At 39.7% G+C, this 20,814-nt stretch overlaps 1 protein-coding gene across 1 annotated transcript; it reads right to left on the reverse strand.

Moving 5' to 3' along the window:
* Nucleotides 1–6,865: 6,865 nt before the first annotated feature.
* On the reverse strand, nucleotides 6,866–10,705 carry CYP7A1 (cytochrome P450 family 7 subfamily A member 1). Its single transcript, XM_077270534.1, has 6 exons — nucleotides 10,548–10,705; nucleotides 9,894–10,134; nucleotides 8,363–8,967; nucleotides 8,123–8,250; nucleotides 7,849–8,027; nucleotides 6,866–7,324 (listed from the first exon to the last, which is right to left on the reverse strand). Exons 1-6 carry the CDS (start codon nucleotides 10,625–10,627, stop codon nucleotides 7,025–7,027), a joined length of 1,533 nt encoding a protein of 510 aa, XP_077126649.1. The 5' UTR covers nucleotides 10,628–10,705; the 3' UTR covers nucleotides 6,866–7,024.
* Nucleotides 10,706–20,814: the final 10,109 nt, after the last annotated feature.

The raw sequence follows: 20,814 nt of genomic DNA on the forward strand, positions 1-20,814 counted from the left end.
AGAAATAGTTCATGCAGATAAAGGCATAATGAGGAAGGTTTCTGCCAGAAAAATTCATTGGATTAAGAGAGCAGCTGCCAAAATGCCATTACAAAGCAGCAAACAGTTATTTGAAGCTGCTGGTGCCACTGGAGTCCCTCGAACCTCAAGGTATAGGATCATTCAAAGGCTTGCTGTGGTGCATAAACCTACTATTCAGCCACCCCTAAACAGTGTTCACATGCAGAAACTGTTGCAGTGGGCCCACACATACATGAAGACTAATTTTCAAACAGTCTTGTTTACTGATGAATGTCGAGCAACCCTGAATGGTCCAGATGGATGGAGTAGTGGATGGTTGGTGGATGGCCACAAGGCTGTGACGTCAGCAAGGAGGTGGAGGAGTCATGTTTTGGGCCGGAATCATGGGGAAACAGCTGGTAGGGCCATTTAAGGTTCCTGAAGGTGTGAAAATGACCTCTGCAAAGTATATAGAGTTTCTGACTGACAACTTTCTTCCATGATATAAAAAGCAGAAATGTGTCTTCAGGAGCAAAATCATCTTCGTGCATGACAATGCACCATCTCATGCTGCAAAGAATACCTCTGAGTCATTGGCTGCTATGGGCATAAAAGGAGATAAACTCATGGTGTGGCCACCATCTTCCCCTGGCCTCAACCCTATAGAGAATCTTTGGAGTATCAATAAGCAAAAGATCTATGAAGGTGGGAGGCAGTTCACATCAAAACAGCAGCTCTGGGAGGCTATTCTGACTTCATGCAAAGAAATACAAGCAGAAACTCTCCAAAAACTCACAAGTTCAATGGATGCAAGAATTGTGAAGGTGATATCAAAGAAGGGTTCCTATGTTAACATGTAACTTGGCCTGTTAGGAGTTTTGGAGTTGAATAGCTTCTTTGTTCAGTGAATGTGACCTCCTAATGCTGCAATGCAAATTCCACAAATGAGCATTTTCAGCTCTTTAAAACATATCAAATGTTTAGAAATTCTACTGTGCCTAATAATTTGGAACAGTGCATTCTGAGTTTTTATTCATTTTGGAGATTATACTGTTATCATTGGGAGGTTTCTTAAATAAAATTTGATGTATACTCTAACGGGTGATGACTTAGATTAGACTGACTGTCATTTGCACCGACCATTTAAGAAAATCCGAGAAAAATGTAATTTGCATAATAATTTGGAACATCGTGTATATATACAGGGTTCAGCAGAAAGGAGTACACCCCTCCTTTCCCATCTGTCTCCATCCTGCCCCATCTGTTTCCATCCTGCCCCATCTGTCTCCATCCTGCCCCATGATCCTGCCCCATCTGTCTCCATCCTGCCCCATGATACTGCCCAATCTGTCTCCATCCTGCCCCGTGTCTCCATCCTGCTCCCTGTCTCCATTCTTCCCCGTGTCTCCATTCTTCCCCCTGTATCTCCATATTTCCTCCTGTGTCTCCATACTTCAACCTGTGTCTCCATACTTCCCCCTATATCTCCATTGTTCCCCGTGTCTCCATACATCCCCATGTGTCTCCATTCTTCCCCCTGTATCTCCATTCTTCCCCATGTTTGCATTGTTCCCCCTGTGTCTCCCATCCTGCCCCCGTGTCTCCCATTCTGCCCCCTGCATCTCCATTCTTGCCCCCTTTGTCTCCATTCTTGCCCCCTGTGTCTCCATTCTTGCCCCCTGTATCTCCATTCTTCCCCCTGTGTCTCCCATTCTGCCCCCATGTCTCCCATCCTGCCCCCGTGCTGCTTTCAATAAAAAAAAAAAACTCAACGCAGTCCAGACACGCTCTCACCGGAGAATGGCAATGACGTCATACGCCGGCAACGTGCGCGCTGACGCCAGCTTCCAGCCTCCGATTGGTTGGCAGCTTTTAACTATTGTCATGTGGGCCCGGACGTGGGTCAGTTACTGCACCAGCAGAAGCCTGCCGCTGGGGCCCAATGACCAGAACAGACGGGGTCTAATGCAGGCCCCATTTCGTCATCGGGCCCTATACTCCAGTCAGGGCATTATGGCGGCCCTGACTGTAGTCATAGGTGACGGGAAAATACAGTGAGCGATGTCGCGACTATTAAGGGATGGAGGAGGATGTTTTATTATTTCTCTTTTTAATTTTGCCTTATATACAATTCATTATACAGGAAAGAATGTTTACTAATATTTTTGTCTGTAAAATCTAATTTATCTTCGGTTCTGTATGTTTTATAGTCAGTCCATATGAGTCGAGTAATACACTGACAACATTATTCCCAGCAGCAACCTGAAAGTCAGATTTGATTACCGCAACAGTGAGGAGCCAGAAGAGAGCAGCGTCTGATTGCTCCTACTCCTGCACTGAAAGAAGCATTTCACCTTCTTTTTAAATGGTGTTTATTTCTTTTGGCAGAACAGAGGTTAATCGTAGCCCATGTCCTGGATGTGTGTGCTGACTCTTAAAGCAATGACTCCAGCAGGAGTCCACTCCTTGTGAATCTCCCCCAAATTTTTGAATGACCTGCTCTTAACAATCCTTTCAAGGCTGTGGTTATCCCGGTTGCTTGTGCACCTTTTTCTACCACACCTTTTCCTTCCACTCAACTTTCCATTAATATGCTTGGATACAGCACTCTGAACAGCCAGATTCTTTAGCAATGACCTTTTGTGGCTTACCCTCCTTGTGGAGTGTGTCAATGACAATCTTCTGGATATCTGTCAGCAGTGTTCTCCATAATTGTGGAGCTACTGAAACAGACTAAGGGACCTTTTTACACGCTTAGGAAGCCTTTGGAGATGTTTTTTGTTAATTATTCTAATTTAATGAGATAATGATTTTTGGGTTTTCATTGTCTGTAAGCCATAATCATCAACATCAACATTAACAGAAATAAACACTTGAAGTAGATCACTCTGTTTGTAGTGACTCTATATATGAGTTTCACTTTTTGTAGTAAAGAACTGAAATAAATTAACTTTTCTAATTCTAATTTTGTGAGAAGCATCTGTATTTATTAGTTTAAGTGTGTCCATTTTGTACAACCACACTACTTTAGTTCTTTTTCCACCTGAAAATATTTCAGTTTATTTTTCAATTGAATTGTGCAGATGAAGGGTCACCTTGAAGGTGGAAAAAGTTTGGAAATTCTTCTTCTTGGAATGATTTTTTTTTAATCATAAAAACCTGGCATTTTAACAGGAGTGTGGACACTTTTTATAGCCATTGTATATGGGAATATGCTTTTCTATCAGAGAAAGCTAATCCACTGGTCTGGTCACGTTGTCAACCAGTAGCAGTCATTTTTATATATAACAAGAGAGGACACTATGTAATAAAGAAAGTGTGCTCTAAATATCCAGAGAGTAAGCTACGTAATTATCGAAAGCCCTATAGATAACCACAGATGACACTACATAAAAATGGGACAGCACTATACACAACTAGAGTGGATGCTATGTAATAAAGGATAGCTCTACACATAATAGAAAGGGTGCTATGTAACAAGGGATGGGGCTCTACATAATAAAAGAAAATGAAATGCACTAAGGGAGAGCACAATGCATAAATAGGGTACCCTATGTAATAACGGATAGTGCTATATAACAAGAAAAATTGCTATATAATCAAGGACAGCTCTATAGATACCAATAGTGATGCTATTTAATAAACAAACAGTGCTATACATTATTTAATGCATATCTTCCCAGAGAGTATCCCTTGGTATAGTCATTGAGTATATGAATTCCTTAAAGGGAACCTGTCAGCAGGATTGTGCACAGTAACCTACACGCAGTGTCAGGTCGGTGCCATTATACTGATTAAAATTATACCTGGGTTGATGAAATCCATCTTACAGTTGTTCTTTAATCATTATTTTCAGTTTGTAGTTAATGAGATTCTCGTGACATATGGCGGGGTTGGTGTATGTGGTGCTCTGATTAGATTTTCATTTTGCAGCCTGCTGACCAGTCACTGATCCCTCACTGACCTGCCCCCTAGTTTGCATAATGAATACCTAACCTGCCAATAATAGATTTTGTTGATGTTATCCAGCTTGGATAAAAAAATTGAAAATGGCACCCACCATACCTGCGCAATAGCAGCTATTGGTGTCTAAAGCTGTGATCCGATAGCTGCTACTGCGCATGCGCCGGCGGCGCCATCTTACTGGAGAATAAAAAAAAAATTGCTCCTCTAAGATGGCACTGCCCGCGCCTGCGCAGTAGCAGCTATCGGTGACTAGCTGTGATCCTCCATATGCACAGTATGATGGCCATATTATACCCCCGCCTAAAAGAGTGATACACCCACAGTAACCCCAACAAAGTATGATTGTCCCGACACAGCCCTCCACACTATATGATGACACCCACACAGTTTTTCATACCGTATAATGGACCTCCATACAGTATGAAGGCCCTCTAAACACTATGATAACCCCAGCACAACACTTCAAACAGTATGATGGATCCCACACAACAATTTACACTGTATAATGGCTCACACATAGTATAATGACCCCCATTCGCCCTCCAAACAATATAATGGTTCCCCACATAGTCATCCAAAAAGTATACTGGCTCTCACATAAACCTACACACAGTAGGATGTACCTCACAAACCTTCTGCACTGTATAATGACTCTCCAAAGAGTATAATTGTCCCCACATAGCCCTCCAATCATAATAGCCCCCATATAGTCCTCCAAATAGGATAATGGCCAGCACATAACCTTCCAAAAAGGATAATGGCCCCCCACATAGCCCTCTAAATAGGATAATGCCTTCTCACATAGAGCTCCAAATAGGATAATGGCCTCCACATAGCCTTCCAAATAGGATAATGGCCTCCACATAGCCTTCCAAATAAGATAATGGCCCCCACATAGGCCTCTAAATAGGATAATGTCTTCTCGTATAGAGCTCCAAATAGGATAATGGCCCCCACATAGCCCTTCAAATAGGATAATGGCCTCCACATAGCCTTCCAAATAGGATAATGACCCCTCACATAGGCCTCTAAATAGGATAATGTCTTCTCGTATAGAGCTCCAAATAGGATAATGGCCCCCACATAGCCCTTCAAATAGGATAATGGCATCCACATGGCCCTCCAAATAAGATATTGGCCCCCACCTAGTGCCCCAAATAGGATAGTGGCCTCCACACAGCCCACCACATCGGATGCTGGTCCTCGCATAGTCCTCCAAATAGGATAACAGCCTCCACGCAGCCCACCAATTAGAATACTGGCTGCTACATAGCCCTCCAAACAGAATACTTGCCCCCACATAGCCCTACAAATAAGATATTGACCCCCATATTGCTCTCCAAATAGGATAATGGACCCACACACAGAGCTCTAAATAGGATAATGACCCCCACAATGATTTAAAATAAGAATACTCACTTCTCCCTGTGCCCCCACTGTACTAGTATCCGCATTTTTTGGTCTGAAGCCCTGCACAATGGGGCAATGTAGTGAGTCATCAGGCCCAGTGTGCTAAGATGGCAGTGGAGAATGATGGAGGAGCAAGCTGGTGGCTCCCTGTTCTATTATTGTTTTCAACTGGATCTGCATCTTTAATGTAGATATAGTTTAAAGTGTGATGCCTGTATGCCACTATCTACACCTCAAAGGACCTGGATGCAAATGCTACCTGTGCACACTCTGTAGCTGTAGCTGTGCTCCAGATTCAGGTCTTCACATATAGAGAAAGATGCATCTTTTTCCTGTGTCAGTATGTGTTCCCTTCATAAAGTGCTCAGTTCTTGCTGTCATATAAGTTGCTCCAGATCACAACAATGATTCCAATAATGAAATGCATGTATTAAAAACAGCAAATTAGTTTATTTATAAGTAATTGTATTACAGAACAGACATAAGTCCAAAGTTTGTATATAACAGGCATATTTTTTATACAAATGACAACATTTTATAATACAGTACCCTGTTGTGTAATAGTCATTGAAATGTAGCACACAGATAGTATATACAGCAGATCCATTCATTAAGTCATTGAATAGAGGAAGATTTCCGAAATATGAAATCAACAATTATTATGTACAATGGGATTTATAGTTAAAACACTATAAACATTTATAGCTATAACACAAAATCATGTCTCACAGTACACAATTTAAAAAGATACCTACAAAATATACATCATTTTACCAACTCCAAAAGGCGCTGTCAGGTTTCCAATTTTTATGGCCAGAATTGTGTAGTCTGCAGCATGAAACAAAAATGAAAACCCGATGGACCCCCAAGGAAGTATTCATCGCTGTCATGACTCCATAATGGTTATGTGACGAAAACCCTTTCCAGCTCTTTAGTGACTGCTTCGTATATTTCACATTAACTCAACCTTCTATTTTATGATGAATATACAACTTTTATTGCGTGAAATAATGGAGAGTATATATCATGTCCCTGCTTATCTAAGAAATATAACCAAACAGAAAAAAGTGTCCGCACTAACAGCTGGTTAAATCAGAGGCACAGGGTAAAGCAAGCTTGTTATGCGTTATTCACGCCAGTACTAGGGATTGGGGTGCTCCAAGAAAAAAAGCCGAGGTCCAATGTGTTGTACGAGAAGCAGAAAAGAGCACTCACCATCCGAAGAAAGTTTTCAGTCTTTATTGTGGCATTAAAAAATAGCAAGGTCCCACGGGAGAACGAAGGTGTCAGGAGACGACGGCCGTTTCGCGCTGCTGCGCTTCTACGGGTCTCTAGAAGCGCAGCAGCGCGAAACGGCCGTCGTCTCCTGACACCTTCGTTCTCCCGTGGGACCTTGCTATTTTTTAATGCCACAATAAAGACTGAAAACTTTCTTCGGATGGTGAGTGCTCTTTTCTGCTTCTCGTACAACACATTATGTAAGAAATATGTTGTGTACATCCTCATTTATATTCATGAGAATTAATACGGCAAGTAAAACGCTGGGTTCCATGACCGCTTGGAAGATATCTTACAATAGTCATCGGTGTGTTCTGCAGGGCACTGGCACCTGACGAGTTCTGTAATTATCTACTTTGATCACATAAATTTAGTAGACTTTTAGTTTGTATTTGAAATCAACGTCATGGGTTGGTTGTAAGATGCCAAGGCCTGCACGGGACTGATCTAAGGGTGGGGATTTCACATTTTTTTCCACAAGGTCCATCTCAAAGTAAGAAATCATCAGAGTCACCAACTGTTTGATCTCATGCACTGCAAATTGTCGTCCAGGACACTTGGTTTTCCCAGATCCAAATGGTAGGTAGTAATATTTTAATTTCTTTCCTTTAAGGTAAAAATCTGTCTTTTCTTTGCCATTGTCATCCAGGTACCGATCATATTTAAATGTCTGAAAAATAAAGATATAGAAACATAAGGACAAATCTGATATTCACAAACAAATAGGAACATAAGGACAAATCTGATATTCATAAAAAAGAACATTCATTCAACCAACAGCTGTCTCCTGATTCGCCCATACACATGAATGTTCAGCTCAGCCGAGTGTTCATGTGTTCTCTACGGGGAGAACATAAGCCGCTGCCAGGGTCATCTGGCAGAGGTTTATCTGATCTGCCTGCATAACGAAAGCATTGGTTGAAAAAAATTAAAACAGCCCAGTCCTTATCTTCTCAGACATTATCTGGAGAGAGAGTAAGTAGGATCCCATACACATTAGATGTATGAAAATTGTTTAATTGTTTGGCTCAGTTTTATCTAATGTGTACAGCGCCTTTACTTTTTCTTTATATACCCTGTTTAGAACAAGGGGCCAATATGGTCACATTTTCTATAAATATCCAATGTTAAATGGAAAGATATATGGTACCGGAACTCAAATAATGGTTTGGAAATATACAATGTAATACTTACAGAAGGGTTCTCATATACTTCAGGATCCAGGTGAACAGTCTGTGGGTAGAAAGCAACAATGTCATCTTTACGGATGGAATATGCCCCTTTGTCTTCCAGTTGTAGGGTAAAATTCTCCTTGGCCACTCTGACATTGAGAGATGCACTGGATAGCCTCATTGATTCCTTGATTATGCTGTCTGTATAAGAAATGACAAGAGGAAATATAATTTAGGGATTGTTTTAATAACAGACTCAGAAAAGCATGATAACCTATCACAGGTGTAAAACTTACCTAAAACGGGCATATCATCCAGTTGATGGCGATTCAGAAAAATGTGCTTGTCAAAGGTCACTTTCTGAGAAGCGTTTTCCAAAACCTGGCTGATTTCATCAGCGGCTGCCTTCATAGCTTTTGGGCATCTGTTTAATAATAATAAAACGTTATTATTCAGAAACGAGCAGATATTATATAAGATGTGGATGGTACAAGGAGAGCAATAAGGAAGCAGTATTTATAGGAAAGCAGTCTTACCTAAGGAGGTAAAAAACACACCAGAAAGCTACAGGAAGGGTGTTGGCGAGAGATGCCCAGAGGAGCGCCAAGTGGGTCTTTGCCTTATCTGCATCATTTAGGGTGGAAACGGTGTCATTCAAATACATCCTAAGGGTGACAATGTCTGAGAGGTTGATTCTTTCCCTAAGTTTTTCATGGAGAAGACCATTTGCTAGTTTCTCCCTGGCATTATGAGCTGATTTGAAGACATGTATGGGGAGACCTGCTACTAGAGCGGGGAAAATCTTGTCAAATTCTTTGAAGTTTTCAATGGCGTTGAGTATGAGTGCTCTTTGTGCTTCCTGTCTAGCTAGACTCTTATCGTTCTTATCATTTAACTCTTTGCCAAAAAGTGTCAAGTAACTGGACTCAAACATCACTCGATAACAGAAGGCGTAGAGACCATCGTTTTTCCATTCACTTGCTTTGGATGAAACAGTCTGCATCATTGCGTGTTGAAGATTCTCCATCATGGCAGTTATGATGGCATCCAGCGCATCTCCCTGCATTGTCTTATTAAAGGTTTCGTGTATATTCTCAGTGGTTCTACCATCAACGGGATTCATGCTGCTGTGTCCAAATGCCTGGTAAAGAACACAGTTTATTCTAATTAATAAACAATATGGACAACTAGAGAGACAAAGCAAAAATGCTCAAAAGCAAATCTAATTAATATAAAACTACAATGAAAATACAGCAAAAATACTCAAAATCAGACCTAATTAATATACAATAAGGATGAGAATAAAGAAAAAAAATACTCAAAAGCAAATCTAATTATAATACAATAAGGCCGAGAATAAAGCAAGAATGCTCAAAAGCAAATCTAAATATTATACAATTAGAACGACAATAAAGCAAAAATACTAAAAAAAATATTAAAATTACAATAAGGATGACAGTAAAGCAAAAATACTCAAAATCAAATCTAATTACCGTAATATAAAATAAATATGAAAATAAAGTAAAAATACTCAAAAGCAAATCTAATTAATATACAGTACAATAAGTATAATAATAAAGCAAAAATGCTCAAAAGCAAATCTAATTAATATACAATAAGGATGACAATAAAGAAAAAGCAAAAATACTCAAAAGCAATACTGCAACATGAGTATAAAGAATCAACTGGGACTATACGCAGTCACTAATGATTGCATTGACACATGCCCACTGAACGATGAACATGAATGATGCCAAATTACGCAGAAGCTTTGGGTGCTTCTATAGGATGATTGCTGTACGAAAATAATGAAATATAAAAATATTTCCAACTTTGATCTAGACGAGCAGTTACAAATTTCTCTCGAGCTATAGAATATTTAATAAATTCTGAAATATTTATTCCCAATAAAGAATTGTAATTTTTCGTAAGTGTATGAAAGGCTAGCATTTACAATCAATGAGTTGTTACAATATAACTACATGGTTTCTTAAGATAACATTCAAATGGTTACTATCTGATACTAGAATATTGCACTGTAAAATAAGTCGTTATCTCATACTTTACCTTGGCAGATGTTGCATAGTGGAATTTCTGCCAATCGAAGTGTCGACCATGACGCATTACTGCATTAAAGGAAAATGGGTCAGTCACAAAATGGACAAATGTTCCAGCAATTTTGCAGGTGAAGACGTCTCCGTATTTTTTCTGCCTTGATCTGAGAAACTCTAGAGGGTTGGCACCAAATTGCAAGGCACATCCGAGGTAGGGAATTAATCCATTTTCCAGGGGTGGCTCTCCTGGTTGCCTAAAATGAAAGAAACAAATATATACATGTATATATTAGCTCAGTGACCTATATAATCACATTGAATGTTGATATTGCTGGGTTACTAAGCCATTATTTACTTAACTTGCTTTTTTCTGGCCAAATACAAGTTGTACTGACCATTACACAGAGGGTCAACTAAACAGCTGAAGTCAAATATTTGATAAAGGTGGACACTCAGTTATTGGCACTTACATACCTTTTTACATTTTTTTTATTATTTATTTTAATAAATAATTTATAGATGAATTAACTATTTTTATTGCATCTTAAAACAGATGACAAAAGTGTTAATTTCTATCTAATCATTTGGTACAAAGCATGTAATCATTATATATAAAAAAATATATTACTATAAGTAAAATAATTAAAAAAAATAATTTGTTTCTTACCGTCTTCTAATGCCAACGATAAGCCAGAAGAAACAGCACAAAGCCACAACTAATCCCCATATCAGTGAAATAGTCAGCATCTTCTCGGGTATAGCCTTGATATGGGCAGGAATGTGGAGCACACTTTTAGCTAAAAGCCAAGAGCACTGATGCTACAGGATGGTGGATGCCATATATATAGACCCAAAACTAAAAGGGGCTGTTTGAGTATTGAACTCTAGTAACCATGAAAAAGGTATTAATTAACCTTTCCACCAATGGCATGCTTGCTTTTGTAGCTCACACAGGTATCTGTAAAAATTAAAAGAAAAAAAAAATCATCCTAGACCATTGCAGAAATGACCTTGACCGTAGTCCATAGGTATTTGATGAGTTTCCAGAGTAAGCAAAGAGTTGTAATAGTAGATAATTTGAAGGTCTCTGAGGTGTGTGCTTAAACTCTCATGCAAGTATACTACATAGCGACTATAGTCCAAGTTCAGCGGTTACTGTAGAGCAAATTCAAAGAAAGTCATGCAGGTCTACTGTGTGTCCTTTTCTGTGTGTGTCTGTCTATACATGTATATTTGTAATATGTACAGTTGAGTAAACACCTAGATTTCTTTATTATGCATTTTAAACTGTTTCTGAACAAATTTGATACGGTGGAAGGGTGGATTACTGAGCTGAAGAGGACATTAGAGAAGATAGTTTCCATGAAGGGGTTTACGTGACGTGAAATAATGTTTAGGTGGGTGGTATATGTCAAAGTAACATCCGAATAAACATCGGTCAGAGCAACACATCGCAAAGTACATGTGAAGATATGTAAATATGAAATCTCCACTGGATAGGTGATATGTGTCACATCGTTGGGGTTCAACTGGTGAAATATTTAAAATTCCCTGCCTGATATCGTATATTGTAGAGGGAGGCAGAAAAAAATTATTTTCAATTCACAGATAAGTCAGAGGAACCAATGACTCTGTTTAAGCTTGGCTTTTCTGACAAGCAGCCAATGCACCGATGATCCACTCTGCAGATTATCCACACAGAGTTTATCAAGCGCAGGTCATGCTTGTGGTACTCCTCGCTGCTACAAACAGACACCCTAGTCCTCACTAGGGAACCTCTGCAAAGCATCAAGGACCATTACCTGTCCAAGATGTAGTTAGTCTTGACCAAGAGAAGGCATTTGAGTGTGTTCCTCACAAGTACATGTTCAGGATGCTTCAAAGTATTGGACTAGGGAAACATTTCACTTTTATGTTAACATGATGTACTTTGATATTTTCAGCACAGTGTCAGTGAATAATTGGAAGAAAGAACATGTCCTGTTCTCTCTAAAGTCAAAGGCTATCTAAATCTATTGGCAGAATTTAACTAGTAAAATCGGAGGCCAGAGAGATTATCATACCGGGTCGAAAGAAGAAAGTGAGCAAGTGCTCCCTACAGTATATTTGGATGATATCACTATACTTATTAGTACTTGGCAATTCCTCTCATATAAATTTGGCCTAAGCTCAACTTTGGGAAGTCAAAGGCTATGCTGCTTGTGAAGTTGCTCTGACTTCTGAACCTTTCTCCACTCATCTGGTCTTTACCAATTTCCTGTGAGTCTGGATTTAGAATGACAGAACAGCCCTGAAGTTTTGGCTAGATTTCTTCTCCAAAGTCAGTCAAATGCCAAGACTGTGAAGCCTAAAACAGCTTATTATTGAAGGAAAAACTCATGCACTGAGTAATGTGGTACTGCCAAGGCTTTTATACATAGAGCAACTCTGGCCACTCTATAACATGATTAGTCGGCCCATTATTAGAACTTTAATTTTGTTCAGGGCTCAAAAAAAGTGAGTAAGTTGAGCCCTATAAGGGTGGGTAAGGAGTTTCCTACATTTCTATCTGCTGGGAGCCTCCATTGTTTGTGACTGTATTACAGGAGTAGATGATCCAAGAAGTATCGTTTCTCCTTGCGGAGAGTGACATGATAAGCATGTCGAGGTGAGGAGAATTAAAGCCACAATGCTCCTCTGGGAAATATGCAAATTGTCTCTTCAGAGAGGAAGAGGTCTAGAATTCTAGTGCCACCTATTGGAAGTAGCAATCCTAACAGTCAATGTCGACCCTTTAACGAGCCTTGTCACATGACTTAGGATAATAGCCAAACCAGAATCTCAATTTGCAGACACTGTGTTTCGGGGTACTGCCCCTCGTCAGTGCAAAGTAGAGATCTGGTTTGGCTGATTGAGAGGCGTCTGACCGGGATCCAAGAAGTATCATTTCTCCTTGCGGAGAGTGACATGATAAGCATGTCGAGGTGAGGAGACTTAAAGCCACAATGCTCCTCTGGGAAATATGCAAATTGTCTGTTCAGAGAGGAAGAGGACTAGAACTCTAGTGCCACCTATTGGAGGTAGCAATCCTAACAGTCAATGTCGACTCTTTAAGGAACCTTGTCACATGACTTAGGATAATAGCCAAACCAGAATCTCAATTTGCAGACACCGTGTTTCGGGGTACTGCCCCTCGTCAGTGCAAAGTGGAGATCTGGTTTGGCTGAGTAGCTGATAGCTGATGTAATTCGATCTGCTGGTCCATGTCCTGCTCCTTTCTTCTGCTGCTTCAGAGGAGGCTCAGCTGGAACTAATGGGGCAGCATCTACTCCTATAACAGTGGCAGCTATGTTCTCAAGTTTTTGAGGACACACCAGCTGGACAAACTGAAGGCAAATTGTGGAAACCATCGATTATCTACAAGTACATCTGAGCAAAGGACATGTTTTCCCCAGGGACAGCTAATACAGCTGTTTGGAAGAATGCATCTTTCAAAAGGATGACCAGTGGCTACAAAGACCTGACTCTACTCAGGAAGGCCTGCTCCTCAGTGTTTTCATGGATGCCGACAGGGCCAGTTTCAGGTTTTCGTGGACCCATGCAAAAGAGTCTCAGTTGGTCTCTTTAACGCATACCACGATTCATACTGCACAGATACAGCAGAGAAATATAGGTATAGTAAAATGCCAAAGATTTTACTTATGTCTTATGTTACATGAATGATATCTAATGTAAATTCTACAATAGCTCAGAAACTGGCAAATTCTTGCAGCACATAGTGTATGCACTGGTGGGATTCGAAAGTCTTCAGTCACACAGTGACTGCAGACTTTTCATTTTAGACCGGACTGTATAGTCATCCATACAGTATTGTGGGCACCACATAGTCTTCCATACAGTATTATGGGCACCATATAGTCCTCCATACAGTATTATGGGCACCACATAGTCTTCCATACAGTATTATGGGCACCACATAGTCTTCCATACAGTATTATTGGCACCACTTAGTCTTTCATACAGTATTATTAATACCACTTAGTCTTCCATACAGTACTATGGGCACCACATAGTCCTCCATAAAGTAGTATGGGGACCACATAGTCCTCCATACAGTATTATGGTCACCACATAGTCTTCCATACAGTATTATGGGCACCATATAGTCCTCCATACAGTATTATGGGCACCACATAGTCCTCCATACAGTATTATGGACACCACATAGTCTTCCATACAGTACTATGGGCACCACATAGTCCTTCATACAGTATTATGGGCACCAAATAGTCTTCCATACAGTATTATGGGCACCAGATAGTCCTCCATACAGAATTATGGACACCACATAGTCTTCCATACAGTACTATGGGCACCACATAGTCCTTCATACAATATTATGGGCACCACATAGCCTTCCATACAGTATTATGGGCACCATATAGTCTTCCATACAGTATTATGGCCACCACACAGTCTTTCCTACAGTATTAGACTTCCATACAATACTATGGGCACCACATAGTCCTCCATACAGTATTATGGGCACCACATAGTCTTCCATACAGTATTATTGGCACAACTTAGTAATCCATACTGTATTATGTGCACCACATAGTCCTCCATACAGTATTGCGTGCACCACATAGTCTTCTATACAGTACTATGGGCACCACATAGTCCTACATACAGTATTATGGGCACTAATAAGTTCTCCATACAGTATTCTGGGCACCACATAGTCCTCCATACAGTATTATGTGCACCACATAGTCCTCTATACTGTATCATGGGCTCCATGCAGTTTTATGGGCTCAACATAGTCCTCCATACAGTTTTATGGTCTCCACATAGTTCTCCATACAGTATTGTGATAATTACCAGCAAAACAGATCAGTTCTCACCTAATCACAGAATAGACCTGACCAATCAGGAAAAAAAAGTGTATAGCAGGCCATACAGTATTATGGACACCACATAGTCTTTCATACAATATTATGGGCACCATATAGACATCCAAACAATACTATGTGCACCACAAAGTCCTCCATACAGTATTATGGGCACCACATAGCCTTCCATACAGTATTATTGGCACCACTTAGTCTTTCATACAGTATTATTAGCACTACTTAGTCTTCCATACAGTACTATGGGCACCACATAGTCCTCCATACAGTAGTATGGGTACCACATAGTCCTCCATACAGTATTATGGGCGCCACATAGTCTTCCATACAGTATTATGGGCACCATATAGTCCTCCATACAGTATTATGGGAACCACATAGTCATCCACATAGTATTATGGACAACACATAGTCTTCCATACAGTATTATTGGCACCACATAGCATTCCATACAGTATTATGGACACCAATAGTCTTTCATACAGCATTATGGGCACCACATAGTCTTCTATTCAATACTATGGGCACCACATAGTCTTCCATACAGTATTATGGGCACCACATACTATTCCATACAGTATTATTGGTACACATAGTCTTCCATACAGTACTATGGGCACCACATAGTCTTCCATACAGTATTATGGGCACTACATAGTATTCCATACAGTATTATGGGCACCACATAGACTTCCATACAATACTATGGGCACCACATAGTCCTCCATACAGTATTATGGGCACCACATAGTCTTCCATACAGTATTATTAGCACCATTTAGTTTTCCATACAGTACTATGGGCACCACACAGTCCTACATACAGTATTATGGGCACCACATAGTCATCCATACTGTATTATGTGCACCACATAGTCCTCCATACAGTATTACCTGCACCACATAGTCCTCCACACAGAATTATGGGCACAACATAGTCCGCCATACAGTATTATGGGCACCAATTAGTCCTCCATACAGTATTCTGGGCACCACATAGTCCTCCATACAGTATCATGTGCACCACATAGTCTTCTATACTGTATCATGGGCACCACATAGTCCTCCATACAATTTTATGGTCTCCACATAGTTCTCCATACAGTATTGTGATAATTACCAGCAAAACGGATCAGTTCTCACCTTATCACAGAATAGACCTGACCAATCAGTAAAAACAAGTGTATAGCAGGCCATACAGTATTATGGGCACCACATAGTATTCCATACAGTATTATGGACACCACATAGTCTTTCATACAATATTATGGCCACCACATAGACTTCCAAACAATACTATGGGCACCACATAGTCCTCCATACAGTATTATGGGCACCACATAGTCCTCCATACAGTATTATGGACACCATATAGTCTTTCATACAGCATTATGGGCACTACTATTGAACAGGAGAACCACGAGCCAAAAATAGCCAAAGGGTTAACAAACTCATGTAATTTATTGAAAATTCAAATAATCTAATTTTCACATCATATGTATAAAATGTTACCATATAATAGACAATTTCTAGAAAATTGTGACTACATCCATGGATACAAACAGTGACCCAAGATCACAGACCGGGACGGTAATAAACATAGCAAGTGTTAACAAGTGTTATCAGATGGACAGCAGACATGCTGCCAACACACAAATATTAGTGTCACAGGTATATGGCGATTCAATTCAATAATGTAAGCTCATCAGTAATGCTAATAAGATCGCCGCATACCTATGCACAAAAAGGTATACCAAGTAAAGTTAAACAGGGGAACTAGTTACCCATATATCCAAGCAGTCATCAAAGCAAAAGGTGGCTACTTTGAAGAACCTAGAATATAAGACATATTTTCAGTTGTTTCTCACTTTTTTGTTAAGTATATAATTCCACATGTGTTAATTCATAGTTTTGATGCCTTCAGTGTAAATTTACAATTTTCATAGTCATAAAAATACAGAAAAATCTTTAAATGAGAAGGTGTGTCCAAACTTTTGGTCTGTACTGTATATATATATATAAAAATGTATGCATGATTCGAGCAAAGCAATGAAGTCAGATTGTAAGCCATGTTTAATACGCCGCCATGGGTGGACATACCATTGGTGCAAATATCAAAAGACTGACCATCACTTCCAAACAGAAATCAGGTGTGAACAGGAGTGTTAGCATACAAACATGAAATATATGAAATTTGAATGCTCTAGAAAAAAGGAAAAATTGAGAATACTTAGCGCATTAACTGGCTGATTCATGTATACCCAGCTTCTGCGTTAAGGCGATTCTCGTTGCTGGGATAGGTCACATGAATTAGCCAATTAATGCACTAAGTATTCTCAATATCATTGGTGCAACCAATGCACCTGCACAGGGGCCCAAGAGGTAAGAGGACCCACTTTCACCTTCATACCAGGTGGAATTATGCATTTTGATGAGCATTTGGATGGCCTATATAGTGTTCTTGCATAGGGGCCCATTACTGTCTGTGTCAACCAATGTATTAAGCTGTGTATTGATTGTATAACCCTATAGAATATAATGGAATTGTTTAAAGAATAAGTAATAAGTAGTCCTAGTTAAAGGAGGTAACTTTCCTATGTGTGGAAATGTGTGACCACTGCAGATTATTTAGATGGCTTTGGCTTAATGTAGGGAATGCTCTAGAGTTACACGCCATTACTGAGTAAGGCATTCAGTGGCCTCTGGTCATACAGTAATCACGCCTGTTATCTGATGTGATAAGACTACGCGGAATCTGAAAATGTGTATAGCTCTAAAATGAATATGACTGGCCATAAACAGATACACGTGGAAGAATGACATACTATAACTTCCCCATGCAATTATGTAATGAACCTAACAATTAAATAAAATGAAAGAAAGCCAAGCACAATGCATTTTAATAAAATGATTAATATTTTTGCAATTCAAACTAAAAAGGACTGTAGACAGTTATAGCTAAGGTTACTATTCGCATATGTATTACAAGGGGTTGTCTTGTTTTATGATACTGACAACCGATTATCAATATCAGATCAATAACTGTGATTGGCTCCGGCAGCCCAGCACATTCAATGTCTAGCGGCCACTGACGAGTACTGTGCCAACTATAGGTTGGATGGTTTCCCCATATGGTATAAAGAAATAAAGTATATAAAGATTATTTCATGCCCTAATACAAGCTCCAAATAGTATGGTACTCAAATAAGTGTGCTAAATGTCAACCAAAAAACATTGTTTTGCCTAAATGATAATGTTATACAGGGCTAGCGAATTTACCAATTAGGGAGGTTCAGAAAGAACTGCATAAACTGCCCGTTTCACAGCATTTTGCTTACAGCGGGTGAAATAAGTATTGAAGACATCACCAAATTTCTAAGTAAATATATTTCTAAAGGTGTTATTGACATGAAATTCTCACCAGATCTCAGTAACAACTAATCCAATCCACACAGGCAAAGAAATCAAACCGTAGACGCAGAATTGTGTGTGTGTAATCTCACCTCAGGTGCGACTAGTTTTTCCATACAAGAGCTGTCTTGAAGCTGTCATCACCAACAAAGGCTTTTATACGAAGTATTAAATACATTTCAGTAAGTGTTTCCTCTGTGTTATTTCTCATTATCACACATAACTTAATTTATGGAGATCTATGGTTTTGTTTCTTTGTCTGTGTGGATTGGATGGGTTGTTACCAACATCTGGTGAGAATTTCATGTCAAGAGCACCTTTAGAAATATATTTACTTAGAAAATTGGTGACATCTTCAATACTTACTTCACCCGCTGTTTATAGCATCTTCATATTACACATCATATCCACTTTACACACATTATCATTGCTGTCCCCATTGGGGCTCACAATCTAGATTCCCTATCAGTATGTCTTTGGAGTGTGGGAATAAACCAGAGAACCCAGAGGAAACCCACACAAACATGCGCAGAACATACAAACTCCTTACATATATATTTCAATGGTGGTATTTGAACCAAGGGCACAGTGATGCAAAGCAACCATGCTAATCACTGAGTCACCGTGCTGCTCTGTAGGGTTAAGGCAGTTCGGTACCATATTTTTAGGGATTCCTATACGGCAAACAGTAGAAAACTACTACTATAGTCAGTGGTGTCACTTGAGTCAAATGGACCTCGGAGCAACCTTTGAAGATCCCCCAACAGCATGTTAGATGCTCAGGCCCCTGTACCATAAAAAAAAAATACAACGGTAAGACCATTTTCCATGTAATACTTCTAAATAGTAGTCATACAGTTACCAAATATCACCCTATTGTTACAGAACATGTCTACTGTACAAAAAGTAATATACCGTACCAATAAGAAACCACATAAATGGGATAAATACCGCCACACATTGATCATATATTAGCACATAGCGTCCGAGTATTACCACCGTCCTGTTAGTTAACAATACAAAGATCAATAGGTTAAAAATACCACATACAATAAACAAACACCACAATTATACAGTATATTGCTACCACATAGTAACTGAATAATAGCACTATTCTTATCATTATCAAAAACCATAGCACTAACACAATTATTACCACCAGTGATATTTTACACAGAAGCTCTGAAGATCAAGTAATGTATAAAACATACATTAATAGCGCCCCCATACTGCAATAGTGTTTACCTTTTTTGACTAGATACAGTTGGAACATCCCATATTGTGGCTCCATAAATTAATAATGTAGGGTGCCACATTGGGAAATATTATTAATGTCTCTCATATAGTAATATTGTTCCATCAATTGGCCTCCTACAGCAATTATATTCGACTCTTGTTACCATAAATGAATAATGTATGTTCCTAATTCTGGCCTCAATCAGTAATTATGTACCCATCATACCCATCCTATAATAAAGTCCCTCCCGGTGGCCCCATTCTTTAACTCAGTCCATCATCCTTTAATAATAACTACCGTTCTAACCCCTTTCTTTAATAATGCTCCTCATTCTGGCCCCTTTCTTTAATGATATCCCCCATTCTGACCCCTTTCGTTAATAATATCCCCCATTCTGCCCCCTTTCTTTAATAATGTCCCACATCCTGGCCTCTTTCTTTAATGATGTCCCCCATCCTGGCCTCTTTAATGATGTCCCCCATTCTGACCCCTTTTAATAATGTCACTCATTGTGTACCCTTTCTTTAATAATGTCCCCCATCCTGTCTTCTTTCTTTAATGATGTCCCCCATTCTGACCCCTTTCTTTAATAATGTCCCCCATTCTGTCCCCTTTCTTTAATAATGTCCCCCACCCTGGCCTCTTTCTTTAATGATGTCCCCCATTCTGGCCCTTTTCTTTTACAATATCCCCCATTCTTTCCCCTTTCTTTAATAATGTCCCTCATCCTGGCCTCTCTCTTTAATGATGTCCTCCATTTTGTTCGCTTTCTTTAATAATGTCCCCCATCCTGGCCTCTTTAATGATGTCCCCCATTCTGACCTCTTTAATGATGTCCCCCATCCTAGCCTCTTTAATAATGTCCCCCATTCTGACCTCTTTCTTTAATGATGTCCCCCATTCTGGCCTCTTTCTTTAATGATGTCCCTCATCCTGGCCTCTTTCTTTAATGATGTCCCCCATTCTGTCTCCTTTCTTTAATAATGTCCCTCATTCTTTCCCATTTCTTTAATAATGTCTACTGTTGTGAAATTGGTTTCTGGGCTCCCCCGGTGGCCACTTGTGGAATTGTACTTGTGTGCATCATCCCCTCTGTTCACCTGCTCCTATCAGGATGTGGGAGTCGCTATATAACCTTGCTCCTCTGTCAGTTTCATGCCGGTCAACAATGTAATCAGAAGCCTTTCTGTGCATGTTCCTGCTACTAGACAACTCCCAGCTAAGTTGGACTTTTGTCCTTGTGTGTTTTTGCATTTTGTTCCTGTTCACAGCTGCTGTTTCGTTACTGTGTCTGGAAAGCTCTTGTGAGCGGAAATTGCCACTCTGGTGTTATGAGTTAATGCTAGAGTCTTAAAGTAATTTCTGGATGGTGTTTTGATAGGGTTTTCTGCTGACCAT

Source organism: Ranitomeya variabilis, chromosome 6 (assembly GCF_051348905.1).
Source record: "Ranitomeya variabilis isolate aRanVar5 chromosome 6, aRanVar5.hap1, whole genome shotgun sequence".
In the NCBI taxonomy this organism is placed as follows: Eukaryota; Metazoa; Chordata; class Amphibia; order Anura; family Dendrobatidae; genus Ranitomeya; species Ranitomeya variabilis.